Source organism: Sceloporus occidentalis, unplaced genomic scaffold, assembly GCF_023333645.1.
Source record: "Sceloporus occidentalis isolate IW3139 unplaced genomic scaffold, rSceOcc1.0.p SCAF_89, whole genome shotgun sequence".
Classification (NCBI taxonomy): domain Eukaryota; kingdom Metazoa; phylum Chordata; class Lepidosauria; order Squamata; family Phrynosomatidae; genus Sceloporus; species Sceloporus occidentalis.
In genome coordinates, this window is record NW_028317069.1 from 1,736,502 (window position 1) to 1,754,776 (window position 18,275).

At 43.6% G+C, this 18,275-nt stretch overlaps 1 protein-coding gene across 1 annotated transcript; it reads right to left on the bottom strand.

Annotated features, from left to right (window-relative positions):
* Positions 1–1,325: 1,325 nt before the first annotated feature.
* LOC149284678 (zinc finger protein 106-like) lies at positions 1,326–17,056 on the bottom strand. The gene is made up of 21 exons (XM_089496308.1): positions 17,003–17,056; positions 16,455–16,516; positions 14,211–14,405; positions 11,519–13,480; positions 10,639–11,212; positions 10,231–10,303; positions 9,678–9,832; positions 9,281–9,344; positions 8,387–8,701; positions 7,387–8,107; positions 7,018–7,049; positions 6,759–6,904; positions 5,971–6,105; positions 5,304–5,420; positions 4,723–4,914; positions 4,099–4,161; positions 3,641–3,760; positions 3,000–3,071; positions 2,359–2,430; positions 1,899–2,045; positions 1,326–1,382 (listed from the first exon to the last, which is right to left on the bottom strand). Exons 1-21 carry the CDS (start codon positions 17,054–17,056, stop codon positions 1,326–1,328), a joined length of 5,328 nt encoding a protein of 1,775 aa, XP_089352434.1.
* Positions 17,057–18,275: the final 1,219 nt, after the last annotated feature.

Sequence of the window (18,275 nt, forward strand, 5' to 3'; positions counted from 1 at the left end):
TAAAATGGTATAGTAGCGATACCCACGCTGGTCAGTGGTGCTGGGGAAAGTCTTGTAACGATAAATGTATGTGCCCACAGGGAAAAAAAACAACACGCAAACAACAAAAACTCAAACAGGTATTTAGGAGTCGCTCTTATGACAAAAAAACAGCGGCCATTTTTTAAATGGAAGCGCCGTCTGGCTTTTTTTCAGTACTGCAATGATCGGTGAAGGGTGGGTTCTCCCCTTTACTCAAGATATGAGCAGACAAATCAATAGTACCAGATGCAACCCAAGCGGTGAGAGAGGCCCGAGACAAAACTCACCCTCACGTCATCACCACTCGGTTTAGAGTCACGCATGCGTTCCCAGCCTTCTAAACAGCTGCGAAGCAGGTCATCTGGTCAGTTTCAAAGAGTGTTCCCCTCCACCAATCTAACATAATTATCACTTGGAGTACCTATACTTAGCAGGTACTTGGGTACTTGGGTCTCTCTTGAGATGCCCACGTGCCTTGTTATTCTTGGGGGCTTGACATCAGGTTGTTTCAAACACAAAGCTACAGCCATGTCCTCAGAAGCCCGATACTTCCGTTAACCAATATTCTGTTTTGTTACCCATTCTTTCATTATCGAGGCAAACTAAAAGGTGTCATGTTCTAAGTTTTCTTTAACAGAGAACCAGTGGTATGCATAGTACAAACATTTCACACTCAAGGAGGGGGAAACATTACCACATCATTTTTTGCTTGTTTTTTTTTTTTTTTAGATTTCCAGCCATTTATACATTAATGAAAAAAAAAAAAAAGGAAATATTGAGAAGGTCCTGTGAGAATAAACAAAACTTCTAACAAAAAGTATTAGCAGGACTGCTCTTAAGCCCACCAGTTAGTAACATCATATATATATATATATATAAACGGATAACAGTACCCTTCTAAAGCTAACCTTAGAAAAATGGTGGAGAAGTGGTTTGTTTTTTTAAACATTGCTAAGGCAATCAGTTTAAAAAAAATGTGTTTTTTTTCCCCATGCTGTGCCCATGAAAAGAAAAAAAAAATGAAATTAAATGAGATATTTTTGGTCAGCTGCTTTAGAACAAGGTTGTGTAACAGAACAATGGATTTTCAAAGCTTACCAACAACGGAACCAGTTGGCGCTTTGGAAGCTGTTGCTTTGTGCGGCGATTGGCATATAGATCGGGGCCGTGACTTGCGAGTTTTCCCGTCGACGAGGGAATGTTTGCGAATCACAAGACGGCCAAGGTCTGTAAAACAGCTCGACGCTTTTTTTTTTTTTTTGTTTAAATACAAAACTTCCCAATATGGGAGGAGATGCGCTTGATTAAATGTTTAATCTGCTGTCCTCGTCTGCATGACGTTCCATGTGTCCTACCGCATCCTGCCGAGAGAAGACGTCCGTTGGGGGTTAGATACGCAGACAAAGGCGTTCCGAGTTATAGATTCACATAAAAACCATGTCTTACATGTCTGGTACAGGAGAGCCCTCCAGTAACGCATTGGGGGTCCCAGCTAGAAAGTAAGTGCAGCCCCGTTGCTATTTTTTGACCATTGGACTTGGTGCTGTGGTGGGCAATAAGATCACTTTTCAATCTTTGGCTCGAGAATCCTTTTTTTTTTTCTTTTTCTTTTACTAAACACATTTGGGTTTATTTACCCCAAAGGGAGACTTTGCAGGAGAATTACTATTCATTATGAAGGAACGTCACTGGCAAGAGCTGGCTGAGCTGGTCCTGCATAATGTATAATTTAGGTCTGAAGAAATAATGTTTAACTACACATTGCACAGGGCCAGGCAAGCTCTCTTGGTCCTTGGGGTTGGCCCTTTACTATGTATAATGAAGCTAACGAGCTGGAATCCAACTAGAGCGGGCTACATTTCATTGTGAATTCCTACCTGCTTGGAGCCCCTTCGAGCCGTGAAGAAGGCATCACAGTTTTTCCATCGGCATTTCAGCGTCTGGAAGTTGGGGTTGGTGTGATCAGTAAGCAGATGCTGCTTCAGGTGGTCCACAACACCAAATATAAGGGAGCAGCCGTGCCACTACCAAAAAAAAAAAAAGAAGAACTCACGCTAGTAACGTCTTACATGCTGGGGGTTCTTTTTTCTTGGCTTTAAAGGTCACTTTTGTCGCCCCGTGTATTTGTATTTCTGAACATAAATGGTTTCATAAACGTCATCACAAACACTTTGGTTAATTCATATGTTTTCTTTAACCCAAGCAAAAACAAAACTTAATCTAAAATATTTCTAACATGATGACTAGAAAATGTGATTTTTTTTTTGAAGGAGAGACATCACGTGTCCAGGAACCCTGCGTGCTCCGTCACAGATGTTTCTACGAGATTAGCCTTACCCCGCAGCGGTAATTCTGCATTAGGTTCAGGCGCACAGCTTGCACACTGCCGTCGTAACAACCGGTGTAGATCTACAAGAAAGGAGGAATTGGTAAAAGCAGAAATACGCATAACATTAAAACACACAACGACACACACTATCCCCCTCTACCGTGCACCACTAACCTAACCCCAACCCCTAACCTAACCCCAATTAACACACACACTAACACCATACACACGCATGCTTACATCACACACTAACACCATACACACGCATGCTTACATCACACACACTAATACCATACACACGCATGCTTACATCACACACTAATACCATTTCCCCATAAGCCCTGGCATCTGTAGGAGGTAAGTCCTTTCATAGAAAAGGATGTAGAATCACAGAACATTAGGACCCTCGGATGTCTCTTGTGAAGTCACAAATGCCCTTGAGACTCTACATATTCGTTTATATTGTCCCAATAAAAGTTATCCTCGTGGACCAGTGAGGCTATATCTGTTTTCCTATAAGCCCGGTTAGCCAGGGTAAATTTGCAACTCTAAGGGTACATTATATTATGAACAAAAATGTGTACGTATTTATGCGTGTACCAAAACAACGTGAAAACAAACAAAAAAAAAATACAAATAAGTCACCTACCATGCTTTTGTGAATCACCATACACATGATCATGTCTGAATGTCCACCGTATACTTGTAATCGATCATGGGACTTGTGGAGAGAAAGACAAATCATTTTACCACCAGGCACAAGTCAAAGCGAGTTACACTATTTTGGGTAGAAATGATATTAAATATATATTATATCATATAGTTCATGTCCTTAGGCCTGTATGATGCGTCCACAACATTTATATGCAATCAAGAGTTGCTGCTGTATTTATAAACAGGTCTAGGGCAGCAAAGCCCATAAATATATCACTGACCGGTTGGCCTTTCGCTTGCCGAGTACACTCATTACAGCTTAAGTGTTATAAATAAATGCTTGCTAGCCAGAAGTAAGCATTTTGAAGCACCCTCCACCTCGTGCAGAGGTGAAAACATTAGTCAGCGTGACTAGGACCGTAAGGTTTCCATTGCTTTCTACGAAGAGAAGCGATTTTCTGTAAAGCATGCCAGCTATTTAAAGGTAAGGGGCTCAAAGCATCCTCGTGCAGCGGCCCCTTGGCAGAATCCAACCCTACGGGAAAGGGCATTTAAAAACGCACAGAGTATTTTAAATGCATTTACAGGGTGGAATACCGAGAGAGAGTAACACGGACATAGAGCCATCCTCTTTACCTGCAGCTCATAGACACGAACAAGTTTATCCAAGCAGGCTGTCACCATGACCTTCCCCAAGATATTGACCACCGTCACGGCATGATTGTGCCCTTTATAAATGCGCACCAACTCCCCGGTCTGAGACAAAAAGAAATGGATGAAAATTAGGATGAAAAGTCATCTAATTATAGATGCCAGCAAATGTCACAACTCATCGGAGATCTGTTGAGAAGGAAGAGGAGCACTTGTCCAAAGGCTCATATCAGATGTTAACATTTCATCTTATTTACGCAGTTCAAGGTCAATAAATACACCCACGAAACATTACCGAAGCCAGCTTCTAACTGCCTACTCGGAGCACTCAATGCTATGATCAACACAATTCATTAGCGTGTAACAAATAATAGAGGGCCACAGTAGCTTTATTTAGGTCTAGGTGTCTGGAACACGTCTCAGTGCGTGATCCATATACTTACATGGATGTTGTGGGCATGAACCGTCTGGTCGCTGGATCCGCTGAACACGAGATCATTGACGACCTGTAAGAACGAAACCGTTCTGAAAAACGCCTTTTCTTATGTGCGTAACAGGCAAGATTTATAAATGTATATATTCTTATTGGATAAAGATATACAATCCATATGTGTAAGCAAAGAAAAATGACACCTCTATTCATCCATTCTTTTAAACTGCCCTACGATAAAGAAAATGTCATTAAACATGAGTCGTAGTCCTCAGATGTTGCGCCACGCGAACGGGAATATACTTAGATTGATGTATCTGGGCTTTATCGGCTAAACTAAGAGTCTGTAGACAAGCAAAGCGTTTCAAGCCTCCGACTTGTAGGGGCGGCCTCTCATGGAGACCTTGAGCCGACACCACGTAGTACCATGGGTAAATCTGACAGCATATCTAATAGCTCTCGCGTATTATTCTATGCGACAGGACAAATGGCTCGCCCACCCTGTTACCGCATAGCGACAAACACTTGAGCATGAAAGCATTTAAAAGCCGAGATCAATACGCGACATCATGCGGCATAACAGGCCATAGTCTGGATAATGTGCAGGGAAAAGCCAGCAAGCGCCAGCGCTCCTCACCTTCATGCAGAGGACGGTCTTTGTATGTCCTTCAAGAGTTCGAAGTAGGAGACCATTCCGAGCATCTCTGACGCTGATGGTACAATCGTAGGATCCCACGAGCAGCAGTCGACGAGCCCCCTCTTGTGCCGTTGCCAAGCAGCTAACCGCCCGGGGGCCGTGACACTCAAATACATCAATCTGCTTGTTGTTCTTGAAAGACAAAGAAAGAAAAGTAATTGATTTTATCCCCTCTTCTGCTCAAAGGCACAGGCGTTCAGTACCGCATCAACATCAAGGCCTCCTGTACACAAACTGTAGTCTTCCTCCCCCCTGCACATCTCTGATGGCGTTTCAAGGGAGGTCACTTTTTCTTTGGCCCGTTTTGTCCATTGATAAAACCTCACCGGCTTCCTTCACAATCCCGTTGTCTTTGAGCTCTTCCATGAAACCACCAGCACCTTCCCGCTTGCTTCCATCGAACATTCAGTACTTACTCCCTTTTCAGCAGCATCAAGAAGGCTCCTTACAGCAAGTACTACATCTTACGTCGCTGATCACAAAGGCGCTTGTACGTTTCTTCTGCCACGAGAGCTACTCACCTTAAGGGAAAAAGTAACCACGGTCCCGTTGGCAAGGCCCGCATAAAGGATTCTCCATCGCACGTGCAGACAGAGGACTCGTTCCCCGAGCTCGATCTGCTCGACAAACTTGTGAGTCTACAGAAGATGGAAATCCAGGTCAACAAAGAAACAAATTCACCCAACGACTCAAATTCACAAAAGGGGCCACAAAAACATCCTAACGCGGGGGGACTGGCTCCTACCTTTGAGACCCAACACTAGTCAATTGACACAAAACCAGATGTTTGGTCACAATAATAATGCAGCCGACATACTATCCTACTTGGATCAAACCACTAAACAACTAGTAAGAAGCTGGCACAGACAATGTCTTTCGCCTTAAGACGCCTCTTCTCACGGGCGGCCATGTATAAGTATAATGTGGATCTAAAGCAAAGAGGCCACTGGTTTGGTTAAGCATATTAAGGTAGAAAATGGAAATACGGTGCGGGTGACAGGTCCACGTTAAGTGGAGATTTTATTGTAGTTCCTTAAAAAATACTTTAATTTTTACATTTAGCAATGAGCTGCTTTATGGAGCGGGACCGAATAGGATTTAAATTAACAGTAACAGGAAAAAAAAAAAAAAAAGCCATCTATATTGTGCAAGAGGATCCAAATATAACAGCGGCAGGAGAAAGAATACCTTGACGGAGTAGCAGCGGACAGTGCAGTCGCTAGAACCTGTAAAGAGCATCGCAGACTTTCCGTAAGTGTGCGTTACCAGAAGACAGTTCACTTTCGATGTGTGGCCTTCAAAGACACCCACGCACTGCCGATTCTGAAATTCAAACAGATTAAGAAACACGACTGAAGATGTCGCAAGAGACATTAGCACAATATACCTACTGATCAGATTATTTTAATGAAAAAACAGATATATATTATATATGCTACCATCAGCCCATTTGGCAGCCATATTTTTTAATGCTTATCAGCTGGACAGCAGCATAGAAACAAACTCAGTTTAACTTTTTAAAGGTAAACTTTTTTTTTTTTTTTTTTTTTTTTTTAACTATTTAAGATATGCGAGCTCAGCTTTTCGTAAAAATCTCTTCCACGCACAGGACAGGCTACTGTTTATTTTTAAATTACCTATATTCATCAGTTTTTGTTTTTTTTTTTGTTTTTTTGTTTTTTAAAAGTCTTAGCCGTTGATTTTTCCTTCAACATCCTGATTTATTGGCAATAAAACAACAAAATAAAAAAAATAACATACAAAATCAGAACTCTGATTAAGACTTTACCCAAATACATCTTGCTTTATAGCAATGTTGCAAACTAAGGGGATGCCCATCGGACCCCATCTATGTTTCTCATTATGGGTGCCATGAATTTACTATGGTTGGGGGGGGGGGGGCAAACACGATTTGCTTCGCTGATGAGCAAGCTTACTGAAATCCTATTATTACGCAGAATTCTGTTCTAACCCACCACAAGGTTATAAGCGCGGACAGTTTTGTCCGCAGAGCAGGTATAAAGCAAGCCTTCGAATATCTGGATGGCGTTAACAGAAGCATGGTGTCCTTCAAAGCGGCCTTCTGTAGGATCGTCGTCTTCTCCGGGTTCTGATGATACGTCTGCGAAAAAGAACGTAGATTTACTAAGAGGGATGGTTAAAAAAAAAACTAAAACAAAAAAAAAACAAACCCCCTTAGATCTTTAAAGACTTGTGTTTGAACAAAATACTAACCCGAGGAATTCTTTGCCCTGGTGAGCGATACTCTTCGATTATTGGGCGCACTGCAAAAAGTTACAGAAGAATAAAGAAATCTGGTTACCGGTCATATGAAATAAATGCCAGTATAAGAAGCCATTGAAAGGAAGAAACAAACTAAAAAGAATATTGGTTTTTGTTAATATATTTTTTATCACTTCAGTTGGTAGTCAGTGGGTGCGTCGAAGATCTTTTAAATATGATCAAAAGACACACGTACATAATAGTTATGAAAAGCTCATAGGAGATACTAATATCAAGTCAAACGGGGCGCACGGAAGTACCGGAGGAGCTGCACGCAGGCGGTAGATAAGCTATAAGTGTGGGATTTATACTCGTACTCACTTGGGTTCCTCCGTGTAATTTGAGCCGAACTCACTGGTGGACGTCACTTCGTCATTCGCCTCTGTACTCCTGCCCATTGAACCCACGACGTCCATTTTGAACGGGCTGTCTGGTTTGTCGTCGTCGTCAGAATGAGAGTCTATCGGCACCACTTCCAACTGCTGACTTGGAATCTCCACCAGCTGGACGCTGGAATCGCTGTCACAGTTCCCTCCACCCTTCTCCGATATACGTCCAAGCTCTTGGCCTAGGGGCGTCGAAGTGCTGACCGCAGTCTCCTTTGAAAGTTTCCAGCCCCTAATCTTCCGTATTGGTTTACTGGTACAGGTGTCTTGCTCGGTGTCGCTGTTTTCAGGAACATGCGCGGCTCTCAACGTCTTCTTCTTGCGCAGTTTCTTTTTTTTCTTGCCCGCTTTATTCTTGGTCCTGTTAAAAGTTGATTCTGCTCGTGGCTCTTCGGGCGGACGTGGCGAGCAGCTGTTTGCTTCTTGCGGCTGGCTACGAGAAGGTCTTTTCGGGAAGACCGACTGGATTTCAGAGCTGCACATTGCTTGTTCTATGTTGGTTGATGAACAGGACATGGAAGTCGTCGGGACATCGGAACTTGTAGGCCGATCGACGGACAGAGGCATATCGAGTTGGGGAAAACCTCTGGTTAGCTCCGAAATAGACATGGTAGCCGTAATGATCGGATATACGGAAGAGTTCCGACAAGCTTCACCTAGTAAAGGGAAAGAACGTGGCCCAAAATTAACACAAAAGGAAGAAATCTCACCCAAGAAACACATTTCTTATTTAATTAAAAAGGAGAAAAGGTGACAAGCTGTCAGAACAAACTACTGAGGGCTAGATATTGGCTGGACAGATTATTTTTTATTATGAATAAGCATTTGCTATGATATGAGAGGAAGCCGCTTCGGTTAGCAGGACCCATTTTTGCCTAAAATGATCCTTCCGCATTTCCGCACGTATGTTAAAACGTTTCATGAGAACGCCATACCATCGCTTTCACATGGTGGGTCAGCTTGATCTGGGCTTGTGACCATGTTGTCTTCCTCCATTTCAGGTGCGCCTGGCTCCTGTTTTATGGATCCCGATGAATCGGGGAACGTGTCAGCGACAGAGGACGCCTGGGGCGTAGGTGGTGTGAACGCGCGGCCTGGATCTAGAAGGGCCGAACCTGATAGTGATGCCTGGGGAGCAACGTACGGCGTCTCCAGGAGAAAAGAAAAGAAACTTCCAGGAGAGACAACTGGTGTTGCTGGTTCTTGGCTGGTAACTTGCTTTGATATTTTGCTGGCTGGTTCAGAAGATCCTGTTTAAAGATAAAAAAAAAAAAAGGAAGTTTTATGGGTCTACACAAAAAATACTATTATTGGTTTACATAGCATCATTATATACCACACGCAACTGGAAAACAGGACACAATAAGCACAGTATTATTTACGGACACGATAGGCGCTCAAGTGAGCTTGCAATCTAAAAACACATTCTTAAATAACGATGCAATATATTTTAAACTAACATGAGCGTTAAAAATGAAGCCTCGCTTTGAAATGTAGTTACAGTAACAAGTAAGACAGGCAGCTGGAAGTCCTGATTACATGAAATCAATCTGAAGACGTTTAGACTTTTCTTAATGGAGAAATGGCACACTAGGACCACTGAGCATGGAAACACAGAGAGGAGCGGCAGTAGAGTTTGCAGGGGGGCTGAGGTTTCATCTTCCTGACATAATTAAAAGGCCCCGCAGCTTGGATAGCCTTGCATAAAGCAAAGGGAGACTATGGGGGGGGGGGACCAACAATATTTAAAGCCTTTTCCAAATAAATGACATCTTCCCGCCGAGCAGACCTCGGCACGCACACACATGCGATTCTAAGTACAGTCTCACCTTGCTGAAGTCCCTGCAGGATCTGTATTCTCTGCGTCCTCATGGTGCTCATTTCCAAAGCCAGCTGCGCAGAAGACAGAAAGCGGGGAGAACGGTTATTTATTTGACGTGCGTTTTAAGGGAGCGACAGGAAAAATTCAGGATGACGGAATCAATTCCCACATTCGATATACACTTACTGCATAAAATTTACCCCATGGCTTGACCCATTTGTGTTATATATATATATATATATATATATATATATATATATATATATATATATATATATATATATATATATATTCAGCAGCCCTGTACAATGGGTGCCCTGGTTGACAGTGGTTTGTGTTCTAATGTAACTAACATTACTAAAGGCATATATTGTTGGATAGACAAAATAAAGACAACACCATACCGTCTGTTTTGCGACCATTAGGCGCTGGACTTCTATATATGCATTTTGCAGAGCAGTACGAGCCTGTTGAAGACTATTTTCCACACCCAACAGAGAGTTGTTGAGTTCTTCTTCTCTTAAGGAGATACTTAAAAGCTGGTCCACTTGAGAGCGTTCTTTAGAAATAAAAAGCAACACGTAAGGAGATGTCACAATAAAAAAAAAAATAAAAAAAAATATATATTATATATATATATATATATATATATATATATATATACATACATATACATACACACACACAGACACACCACCAAAATAAAATTGAAATATTTACCATAAGCGTGCCAAAAGCGTGTTGGTAATGGGGGGGGGGGGGGACAGTAAGCACGCTAGTGATGGCCAGTTTGGTTTAATAAAATAGTAAATGGGAATTCTGTATTACTTTAATACAGGGCCACATACATGCCCCAGGGCCAAAAAAAAACCCCCAAACATCCAATTCAGCGCTTTTTCAAATTAAACAACCAGAGGAAGTTACGGATTGAAAACATGAAATTTAGGAACAGCTTACCTTTTCTCCTTTTGATTTTTCTTTTTTTACCGTTTCTCTCCAAACTGGGAATTTCTGGACAGGAGGAACCATCCTTCAAAAAAAAAAAAAAAAAACCAAAAAAAAAAAAACCACAACATTTGAACAGGCTTCATCAATGCGAATGAATTAAAGGCCAGCTGTATTCACTAGCACATGGGCTGCAGCCTGCCTGCTTACACATGGATCCTTTTACATGTGTAAAATACAAATTACATTCTAAAGTAAGATATGACTCTAAAGTGTATCCTTCATAAAACTGTCTATTAACCCCCGGGATAACGGCGACTGCCATACAAAGCGATGAAAACCAAGCTCACCGACTAGTGCGGGTCACGAGCTATCATTAGACAGAGGCTAAAGCGCTCCAATGAGCAGTATGTCTCTTACCCCGGTTGCCCTTCTCTTCTTTCCAGCCCCTTGTCCATCATTCTGTTCAGTGGAAGATGCACAGCTATCTGTAGCTACATCCACCGGCGTGCTGGTTGTAAAGCCACCGGCTGCACCGAAATCCACATCTTCGCTAACACCCTGCGACACGTGTGGACCGTCCGAGGCGGTATGAGTTTTAACGTCTTCCATTTGATTTTGAGATGTCTCAGCTAGTGGCAGGTCAGAAAGAACAGTAGCATTGGGTGCCTCAGGAGGTGCTATGGGGACGCTCTCCTCCTCCTGTTTTGAGGGCCGCGTCACGGGGGAACTCTCATTCCGTCCCGACGGCGCTGGTGTCGAATGGGTTGTTGGACTGCTCCGCTCGATACGCGTGTCAGAGCCGTGGCCGGTAAAAATATACACGGAAGCCTTGTCAGTGACGCTGCTCTCAGAAAGGCTCCGCTTCCGTGTTGACAGAGGACACGTAGAGGTTCCTTCCCAGTGGAAGCTTTCAATACCCAAGTCTGCTTCTTCATCAAAGTCAAGACCTTCTTGTTCACTTTGAACCTGTGCCACCATTTCTATACCAAACCTAGAATAAAAGCAAATAGTATATATCAGACCAGATCAAAAAGTTACTTTTTACATATACACAAGTACCTCGAGAACAGTTATGTATTTGGGCAATTTTCCACTGTCACTAAATGGACATTTCCAGGACAGCTGGGGTCACCCAAGCTTCTTATATAGATGTCAATACATATTTGACATTATCAAGGCCTATACTAAGTAGTGTTTTAGAGCAGATAACACATATAGAGTGAAACTATTTATAGAGAGTAACTGCAGGAAGGAAGGAAAAAGGATGGAAGGATGGGAGGAAGGAAGCGTTACAAACCTTGGCAGACCTTTTCCCGACTCTTGCTTCTTCTTCATCACATGATGCATGACCTGTTCCCAGTTTATATTCCTCCGAGACGCGTTCAGAATGTGCCTCAGAGTTGGTTTTATTCCAGAATCCTTGTCCGTTTCGCTTTTTCGATGGCCGCTCACGTTTCGGATTCGCCTTGCGTTGTTAAGGTTAGGCTCCGGAAGATGCGCTCCTGTTTTGCTTCGCGAGCTAATGTGTCTGCTCAGATCTCTTTGGAGGGACGCGGGAAGCCCAAGCTTGCTTAGCTCGGGTAAAATCGCGCCGGAGGAAGAAGTTGCCCCTTTCTGCAGCTCAGATTCGGAAACGGTTTCTGTTCTTCCAGGTTCGCGGAAATCTTGACTTTCATGAGTAATTCTGCTGCCTTCCGCATCAAGATGCTCGGTGCTGTTCTCTGTACCTGTGGATTCTGTTTGATAGGCATCAGGTACGGTGTTGGGGACAACTTGTTCCAGAGAGCTTTCACTATTGCTAGGAGAATGTACAGCAGACTCCAAGGTGCTTTTAGCCTGTAATACATTATCCATCTTTGTCCCATCATGGTCGGCCGTCGGTGCGGTCGGCTGTACCGGATCCTTGGCAGAAGAATTATCTCTGTGGTCGGTAGGCGAGTTCTCCAGACCTACCCCTGCATCCTTCATAGAAGGAAAGTAAGGACTTTGAAGGCACTGACTATTTTCCAGCATTTCCTTGGCTTTTCGGAGCACATCGCCGAGAGTTTCAGCCAGCTCGTTTTGGCCGTTCTCTTGGTTGAAATCAGATGTGTTTTGAGAAGCGCCGTGTAAATCTAAATTTGGGGCATTCGGTTTGTCCTGCCTCTCGCCAACAGGGGACTGGAGTTTTACGCCTTTCAAAGGATTTCTTTGATCTCCTTTGATTGCTGAAGGCTTTGGGTCTGGCACATGGCGAGGTGGCGGTTTTAAAGATGGCATCCTGGGTCTCTTTGGCTCACTTTGTTGAGCCTTTTTTCCGGACACGTCACGTGTTTTGGGGATAACTTTATCTTTCGCTTTGGGAACATTTTGGGTTTGGTCTGGCTTTTTTTCACCGTTTCTTGATGCCGTGACTTGCGATTGGAGGTCCGGTTCTGGAGTGTGCGACGTTTCTGCTCCCTTTTGCTGTGGATATGGAGTCCATCGATGGGTCTTGTCCTTTGTGGCGTTGCTGCCCTTCCCAAGGCAAGTTGGTTTCGCTGTAGAAGAGTTACTGGATTTTTCTAGTGTTTTTGTTTTCGAAAGACTGCCTTCCGGAACCTTTTTACTGCTATGATTCCCTGGCTTCTCAGAGGAAACTTTACTTGAAAGTGTGTGGTGCGGAGCACCAGCGCTGCTCTTAGCGTCTGTATTTTTCCGAGCGAACTTCTCCTTACTGAACGTATTATTTGTTTTATTCCAGCTTTTCTCTTTATCCTGAGTTGAACCGCAATGTCTCACAGGCCTGTTTCGTCCTTGTGGGAAACTCTCAGCAGCGTTACTAAAATTCCACTGGTTGCCGTGGTATGGATTTGGTTGCCAGTTTCCGCCACAGGTTCTAGGATGCATCATCGACGCAAGGTTTCCATTCCCCTCCTGGTGCCAATGGTAGTTTCTGGCCGAGCCGCTATGGTGCCAACTGGTAGAGCCTCCAGCATTTGAGTGCCATGATCCGCCAAGGTTTCCATGGTGAGCAAGATGATTTGGTAGACCATTTAAATGCCAACCGGCACTGCCTCTAGGTCCAGGAAGGTGCAAGTTGTGACCGAGCTTCAGAGAAGGATGCAGTAAATTAACCGGCATTGCGTTAAAACAATCGTTTGGCCATTGCCAGGGCATCTGCGATGGATCACAATGCCAGTTTTGTGGGGCCATCTCCTGAAACACAGGACGCTCATCTCGTCTTTTCTGGTATCTCTCCGCTTCTTGATCTTTGGTGGAGCTGCACTCCTCCTTTTTCCTAAAATAGAAATATATATGATTGAAAATAAGGCTAAACCAGACCATGAACAAGTCTATAAACTCGACCGTCACATATAAAGCGCATATATTAGTGCTGCAGCCACGACAATCATTAGAAAATGCCAAGAACCGTTAGCGCAAAGCGTTAAAATGAAACTTCTTTTGTAAGCATTTAATAATTGTAAGCCTATTTTGGGAAACGGCCCCAAAAATACACGTACAAAACTAGCCCAGGATCCTGCGATTGTCTTGCCGAGTCCATACCCGGGGCTATTACCTAATCAGATACAGCCATGTGCATTCGGGCTTCGAGAGGCTCTGATCTTTATGCTACGCAAGCGGATTCGGAGTCATTAAACAGCATAGGTCCTTTTGACAATAAATGGTGCGTGACTATATGATACAGACGCACACCGGTAACAGACAAATCAATATAAGGCTCGGAAACACCAAGAGGGAAATCTATACTTCAGAGAAAGGAACATGCTGCAATGAGAAGAAAGTCTAACACGAGGTAACATGACACTTTTAGAGCTAAAGACTGCATTAGGAAAAGGTTTTCTAGTATTCTGCCCTATTTACAGACAAGTAACCGCCATCGTCATGTGTTATTTTTGGCATTTGCGGATAATTAAATATTGAATTCCCCAGCCGCTTTCAGTAGGCTAGCGTGCCGACGGCACGGCCGCTCCGGGCTGGGCTCTATCTTAATCTTGTTGCCGACTTACCGGCTCTGTTCTTTCCTTTTGTTTATTAGCTGGATGAGTTCCTTGTCGAAATACACCTCCTCGGCCTCCTCCGCGTCGTCCTCTTTGTCTAGCGCATTGACGTTGGCTTTGTGCAGCTGGCTGGAGATGTGTTTGGCGTACGTCGAGAGCCCCACCACCGTCACTCGGCACACCCGGCACTCGTGGTCGCAGTCTCTGGGGAGAGAGGCAGAAAGTGGGCACTCGATGCTTCCCGCGGGCATTCTAACCTATGCTGTGTCTCCTCCAAGGGCAGGGTCTCCTTTAAGTATAAAACCGAGAAAGCTTCCGGCACAGAAGAAGTTTTATCAGAGTTTACTTTTTGACCAAATTCAGACGAAGTCTCGTGATTTTTTTTTTTTTGAGGATAGATTTTTCTCCAACAATTAAGAGGCAAAAAAACTTACTAAAAAAATAATTAAATAATAAATTTGGGGTTTCTTCTTGAATTGTTGTAGTAAAAATCAGGCCCGAGGAGGAGAACACACAGCATAGAGGAAGAAGGCTTGGAGAGCTAGCGGCACCAGCTCTGAAGCTCACGCATGGTGCCGGCTGCTGTGGCCAGCCTCGGTGACGCGTTCTACTTTTATTCCCCCTCCCTAGAGCTCGCTCCCCGCACGGAGAAGCGGCACGGAGGGGGGTGGGAGACGCGGCCAATCGCCGGCGAGTAAGACGACCCGGGACAGCTGAAGCCTGGGTTGGGAATGTGAAGACTCCAGCCTCGCAGCAGATGACCGGAGAGAGCTGCCCGGGTATATCAGGCGCTCTTATTATAGCTACGAGAGATATGCAGCGAGACCTATTCGCTGGGGGGGGGGGGGGGGGGGGGGAAATCAGCCACACTGGACAAATGTTTGCATCTGTGCAAACCTTCACATAATACGCGTCCTAATGTAAATATGCCGCATGGAACAGTTGTTTTAACACCGACGTAGTGAGAAGTCTATCATGCACCTCGATCGGTGATCTTCTACGCCTGGTCTAAACAGGACCCATTGTACTGCACTACGGAATCTGACGGCGCTATATAAAACTATAAATAATAATCACACGGGGCGGGGGCAAAATGGATATTTTTTACATGAAGAATAATAATACATATTAATAAATGTTTCCGAAATTAAGCGAGTACCCCGCTGGGCAGCTGATTGCCGACTGCAAAGAGATCACAACTTCAAGTGCATTTTAGGACAAATTTACTAAATGTGCGTCTGAATGCATAATTTGACAGATAATGCCTGGATGTTCGCAACGTGGAGCCAATACAGGCCAAAAAAAGCTACTTTCAACTTAATATGTAAATTAGCGATTTAAATACAAATATAACAATACTAGAACTTCTTAGTGAGACGTGGAAAAAACGAAATCTGTACGGAAAATGCTAAAAACAAAGCTTATTTGTCTGTTACGTGTGATGTCATAAGTCAGCGTGACGGTATACACCAGGAGCAAAAATGGTGAGCACATTGCCGATGTTTTTTTTCTTCCTAGAAACGTTTGTATTTGACGAAGGGCTGTATGACGGGTGTATAAAAGTAACCGATTCCCTAGTGAGGAAACTAGTACATCCCCCAGCATCAGGTGGAATATTTATGTGCCCAGGAGAAAAATATTATATATGTTATATAGACTATATTGCTGTTTTGCTAGCAGAAATGTGCCCATTAGGATACTATTTAAATTCATGGAAACCCAGAGTTCATGGCAGAGGTCATATCGGCTGGATGAAGATCACACATCCACATGGGTGCATTCCACCGGGACCGGCCCTATCCAATATGTCGTCCCGGGTGATTTATTTGGAGGCTGTTCCAGATGGGCTGCGTGGGTTCTTTATGAAAGAATGCTGGAGAATTGAATAAACATATAGACGGCAACGGGATACTTCACACTTCTTAAATGCAAGTTGGGACAGGGCAGTACCGCCTGCGCCCACCCTCAATTCTTTCTTGGGAGCATCTCGGGGAATATGATACACTAAAAGATTTTTAGATTTAGAGAATAAGCCCCTTTGATTGTGCTTTGTTCTTGCTTTAGGCACACTTACTCTGCAAATTAGAAGCTGCTCATGAACTGGATTCACCTTCGAGCATTATGTATCGTCATACAATAAATAATTGTTAAAAAAAAATAAAAAAATCTATGTTTTCCCCCAAGAAATCTTATTTTTTTCCCCATGACACAATAAAGAAATGATGCAACGTAAAAACAATACGAGATTATTACCTGCCCGTCAAGTTCTCCAGTTCCCTGTGATGTAGCATGCTGCGCATGTGTGCGTCCATTTCCTAGGAGAATCACAAAAAGGAAAAATGGCTATTTAAAAGCACTCATGTTTTTTTTTTTTTTTGTTATAAGAGGTCAGAATATTCTCCAACCAGGCACAAAGGGTTAAATTATTGAAATTGTCCTCAAAAGAGGGACTTTGGGGTGTCTGCTCAGGTCTACAAATCCCTAGAGCAAGGGTTTCCAACCCGAGGCCCCACAGCTGCAGCAGGACTACATCTCCCATACTCCTCTCCTTTGCCATACCCAAGGCTGAAAGAGCATTATGGGAGATGTAGTCCTGCAGCAGCTGGAGGGCCACAGGCTGGACACCCCTGCCCTAGAGTTTTTACTCCCTGAGTAAACTAAACTGGCACGGCGAATAGTGACGGATCTGGTAAATACCCACCTTTGTCTACACAAAAAAATAATAATTAAATATCTATATTATTGTATAAAAGGGTAATTTTAGGATGAAAAAGTATCCAATATTCCAGTGTATAAGTTACCTTTTTGGAGCTGTACACGATGTGGCACAGGATGCATTTTCGTTCCCGCGCCATTGTTAACACTTAGTGGAAACCTCAAGTCATACCTGCGGAATAAAACAAACGAGAATCGGTTAGAGATGCGGGGCTCGGCAGGGGCAAGCGCGCCGGGGCACCAATTTCAGCCCTCAATGCCATAAAAAGGGTTATCTACTATTATACTATATTTCCTACAACCAATTGGAATCATATAAAGTAATAAAATCTTATCCTAGATGCAAAAAGATCGTTAGGATGATGCAGAAGTATAGCATTGTTTCATCATGATTGTTGATGAGGTCATTCCTCTTAGGATCGGCACTCAGAGGTTAGGAATACATGTAAAGGCACGCGTGAGAGCTAAATCCTGCCACCCATCAATGCTATTTAAAGAGACAGCTGGAAGGAAACTGGTGGTGGGTGGAAGGGATCCACATGCCGCCCGCTTCAAAGAACCCCAGGCCTCGCTAGACAGAATTTTCTCTGCTAAGGGAATAAGAAAACGGACGTTCCTGGTTCTGGGTTTAAAATGTACTAAATGGAAGGCATACGAGTAACTCGGGACACCTTATACAGGTGTGCACATACATGGCACATCACAATGAGTTTGGATGCAGTGCGTGCCAGTCATTATTACTTATGGATTTATATCATGGTCGCCATGGCGATCAGAGACAACTTCCTGGTACCTAGTGTCTTGAGTAGCACTCGGCTGTCAAATACCACGATGGGCACGTCACCAGGACCGTGGAAAGCGTACTCGTAAAGTTAGCGCCACCGAAACCCCTCAACCCTGGGCTGCACTCACTCAGTCCCTGCACGCGGACCGAGTGCGAGGATATGACGTCAATTCTAATCACTCGACCACGCGACCAGCATGAGGGTTCGCGCAAGGGCTGGTGACTTCCCCTTCCTGAGTAAGCAAAAGCAGATTCAAAAAAAATGTATGCGAGTGTAAGTATGTATGTTGTGTGCGTGTTTTTCTAACATACATACTTGCACACATAGAAAAACACGCACACAGTAACACACTATGTATGCAAGTATGTATGTTAGTGTGTTACTGTGTGCGTGTTTTTCTATGTATGCAAGTGTAAGTATGTATGTATGTGTGTTACTGTGTGCGTGTTTTTCTATGTATGCAAGTATAAGTATGTATGTTACTGAGTTACTGTGTGTGTGTTTTTCTATGTATGTATACATGTATGTATACATGTATGTATGTGTTACTGTGTGCGTGTTTTTCTAACATACA

Bases quoted from the DNA above. Each gene is read 5' to 3' on its own strand.
- LOC149284678 (XM_089496308.1), bottom strand. From the start codon at position 17,056: ATGGCGCGGGAACGAAAATGCATCCTGTGCCACATCGTGTACAGCTCC. The intron at 6,106-6,758 runs GTGGGTTAGAAC...TTTGAATTTCAG, and splicing joins TCCGCGCTTATAACCTTGTG to AATCGGCAGTGCGTGGGTGT. The intron at 2,046-2,358 runs GTAAGGCTAATC...TTTTTTTGGTAG, and splicing joins TGCAGAATTACCGCTGCGGG to TGGCACGGCTGCTCCCTTAT.